The 3,898-nt window shown below is 45.7% G+C and overlaps 1 protein-coding gene across 1 annotated transcript; it reads right to left on the bottom strand.

The window, feature by feature from the left end:
- Positions 1-484: 484 nt before the first annotated feature.
- LOC139418247 (cytochrome P450 26A1-like) lies at positions 485-3,390 on the bottom strand. Its single transcript, XM_071167554.1, has 7 exons — positions 3,157-3,390; positions 2,811-3,035; positions 2,357-2,638; positions 2,100-2,246; positions 1,307-1,441; positions 940-1,092; positions 485-823 (listed from the first exon to the last, which is right to left on the bottom strand). Exons 1-7 carry the CDS (start codon positions 3,343-3,345, stop codon positions 485-487), a joined length of 1,470 nt encoding a protein of 489 aa, XP_071023655.1. The 5' UTR covers positions 3,346-3,390.
- Between the last annotated feature and the right edge of the window lie 508 nt (positions 3,391-3,898).

The raw sequence follows: 3,898 nt of genomic DNA, 5'->3' as shown, positions 1-3,898 counted from the left end.
ATGAAATATCAAGTCCTCACCAGTAACAGGGTGACATAGTGGTCAAATGCCCCCCTACATAGGCCCCCTGTTATTATACAGGTCTATTGGTCTTACTGACCGTGAGCCTGTAGGTCTCCTGACTCTGACTAGACAGTCTACTGACCGTGAGGGAAAGTGGAAACGTCGAGGATATGTTGGTTTAGATTTAGTCTGAAATTGTGACGCAACGTGTTCGCAATACCAGGTCTAAATGTCATGGAAGTAAAAAACATGTTTTTATTAAATAAAACCCAGACAACATGCAATATAAATAATGAAAAGCTATATAACAAATGTACAGACACCTTAATGGAATGAGAGAGTCGTTTGTTTCTATAAAACATAAAATATACACAACTATGTATTTTCACACATCAAGTATGAATCATTTAATCTAAAACTCATTACAATATTTTATATTTACAATTTCATAGCTTTAATATGGAGGTGTGTTTTATTGTCACTAGGTACGGCTGTAACTGCTGAACACAGTTGGCAGGTTGTCAACGGGGTAGACCGTAGGGCCGGTCTTCATGGTGGGGGGGCCGTTTGACAGAGTCCAGTCACACTGCAGTGTCAGCTCTACCAGGAATATCTTCAGGAGAACCTTGGCAAACTCTTTCCCGACACACATCCTGGAGCCGCCTCCGAACGGGATGTAGTTGAAGCGCGAGGAGTCCTCAGAGGATCTGTCCATGAACCGCTCCGGGTTGAACTCCTCTTTGTTGGGGAACACGTCGGCCACGTCGTGGGTGTCACAGATACTGTAGATCACGGTCCAGCCTTTGGGGATCTGGTAACCCTGGAAACATAGAACAGCCCTGTTAGACAACTGGTCTGGAGTTTCAGTCACTATCCCGTCAAATTGACAGATTAGTATTGTATTCAAATCATCTGTAAAAAAAAAGGAGGACTTACATTGAGCTGGAATGTCTTCAGTACCACTCTGAAGCCTCCAGGTACAGGGGGGTTTATCCTCAAGGTCTCTTTGATGACACAGCCTGTATACTTTAACTGTTCCAACACCTCAATGTTCACATTCTGCCCCAGCAGATCCACACCTAGTTCCTCCTGACAGAGACACACAGAGAGAGAGACACGCAGAGAGAGAGCGGAGAGAGAGCGAGACACACAGAAAGCGATAGAGCGGAGACAGAGTATTATTTCACAATCATTCCATAAGCCAATGAGATCTAAAAGGACGTTATCAATGTCCTAGTAAATGACTGGATGAATATGGATTGACTGAATTGATGATTCCCGGCTATAAATAACGGGTTCTTACCTGCTGGTGCAGTTCTTGTCTGAGTTTGTTGAGCGTGTCGGGGTTGAGTCCCAGGAACATGACCAGTGAGGTGGCTGTACTGGCAGTGGTCTCATGGCCTCCAAATAAAAGCTCTGTGGCCGACTCCTTAATTGCCTTCAGATAGAGAGAATTATTTTGTTTTACTCACCGAGCAAAGATTCTTATAACACCACAGCTGGTTCAAAATGTACATCTATCATCTGTTTATTTATGCATGAAGAATAACTTGATAAATGTGTTTTACTTAACCTTTATTTATCTAGGCAAGTCAGTTAAGAACAAATTCTTATTTGGTTACTGGCCCAACGCTCTAACCACTAGGCCACCTGCCCTCCCCCAACGCTCTAACCACTAGGCTACCTGCTGGTTACTGGCCCAACGCTCTGGCCACTAGGCTACGTGCCGCCCCCACGCTCTAACCACTAGGCTACCTGCTGGTTACTGGCCCTACGCTCTGGCCACTAGGCCACCCGCCCGACCCCTACACTCTAGCCACTAGGCCACCCATACGCTCTAGCCACTAGGCCACCCATACGCTCTAGCCACTAGGCCACCCGCCCGGCCCCTACGCTCTAACCACTAGGTTACCTGTCGCCCCTCCGCTCTAACCACTAGACTACCCGCCGCCCCTACGCTCTAACCACTAGGCTACCTGCCGCCCCTACACTCTAACCACTAGGCTACCTGCCGCCCCTCCACTCTAACCACTAGGCTACCTGCCGCCCCCAGCGTCTCTGTTGTTGAAGATGGGGATACATGTATAGAGTATTACCTGCATGCTGAACGGCTCGTCACTGTTCCTACTGATGTCTATCAGCTGTTGTAGCGCGTCTCTGTGTTTCACCTCTTTACCACTGTCCATTTTTTTCTGGATATTCTCCTCGATTTTGGAGTGGATTAAATTTCGGGCTTTCAATCCCTGTAGATAAAATATGTATTTTTTTTAAACATTAATTTAGGCCCTGACAATATTCTGAATAGATTGTTTAAAAATGTCATAGAATTAGAATTGAGTGCACCGCTACTTACCCGGTACAAGCCGCTGAAGGGGACATCGACCGGAAGGGAGAAAAGGTTCTTGATCATCTCTTCGAACGCCTCCACCAGCTCCTGCTCGTCGGTCTTGATCTGGTCCGGGTCGAAGCCCAGGAGGATCCTCATGGCGATGCGGAACATGAGGCGCTTCATCTCCGGGTAGACTAGAACGTAGGAGTCCTTCTCGAGCCATTCCCTCACGGCGCTCCTCACCTCCTCCTGGATCACCGGGATGTAGTGTTCCAAGGCATCCCGGGAAAACGCTCTCATTATAGCCTAAAATACAGGAGCAACGTTCCGTTAAGACGGGAGGGACATTCAAATAAAACTTAAAATAAGTGCAGATTTTAGCCAAATATCTTTAAGTAAAATCCTACATTTTATTTGCCATTTTAAAAATTGTATTAATGAAAAAAATAAAAAATAAAAATCTACGCAATCTACGCACCTTCTTCTTGTTTTTATGCTGGGTCCCGTGCATATTGGAGAGCGTGTCCGATCCCAAAATAGTTCTGACGGAAGCGGGCCACTGCACCGCGACAAGTTTGTGTTCACCCAGCAGAATCTGTCTGACGTTGTTCGCTCCCATGACGCGCACCGTGGGGTTGCCAAAGAGATGCGTTCTGTAAATGCATCCATACTTCTGCCGTTTCATCCGCAGGAACTTTCTCCTCTGCAATAAAATGAATAAATAAAAAATGCTTTGTTTATTATCAACGGAAACCATATACACCAACAGGTTAATATTATACAATATTACTATTATTAAGTTTGAAAAAAAGTGTTATAATTACCTGGAGGAGGAGTTGGAGCGTCTCGCCAATGAAAGGTAAGCCCATGGACCCAGGAGGGAGAGGGGCTCGACAGCTGGGATCCCGACCACGGATCAAATAAACCTCCCATAACTTCACCGCGACTAAAAAGAGAAAGATTGGAAGCACAATCGTGCACAAAAGGGTCGCCACCAACGTGTTCAAAGCCATTGTACTAGTGCGCGTAACGAGTCGCGTAACCAAACCAACTATAAACGTGTGAGGACTTTTAGGTGGAGCAAGAGTTTGTTTGCTACTGAAAGTCTGGGTGTTTTCTACGGCCTTTTTATACCCTTTCCCCCAGGTCTCGGCCTTCTGTTACCTTGGCTTGGCGACAGAAATTAGTTCACACAAAGTTCATCTTTAATTGTTGTGTCATCTCGCTCCGCCCACGGAGTAGCAGCTTCTCCAAAACCCCATTTGTTACAGGCGCATTTTAATACCACCTCCTGTTGGAGACGCACAATCAGGGATTTAACTCTGAAAAGGTGCTAAGTCCCTCTAACAATAGGAACCATCCAAGGTTCTTTGTTGCAAATATTCCGCAGTTTAGCCTCATTACATGTGATGAGTTCTGCATGTAATGCCCGGGGCGGGTCTTAATTGAACTGCTTTCAACACATTTCAATTAGCGCTGTTGGTTCCGAATTTAAATAATTTCCTTAATCCCCCTTTAAATTCCCCTTTAAATTCCAACACACGTCTTTGCTTTGTTCGACCCATG

Source organism: Oncorhynchus clarkii, chromosome 1 (assembly GCF_045791955.1).
Source record: "Oncorhynchus clarkii lewisi isolate Uvic-CL-2024 chromosome 1, UVic_Ocla_1.0, whole genome shotgun sequence".
Taxonomy (NCBI): Eukaryota; Metazoa; Chordata; class Actinopteri; order Salmoniformes; family Salmonidae; genus Oncorhynchus; species Oncorhynchus clarkii.
This window is presented reverse-complemented; position numbering and strand designations above follow the sequence as displayed.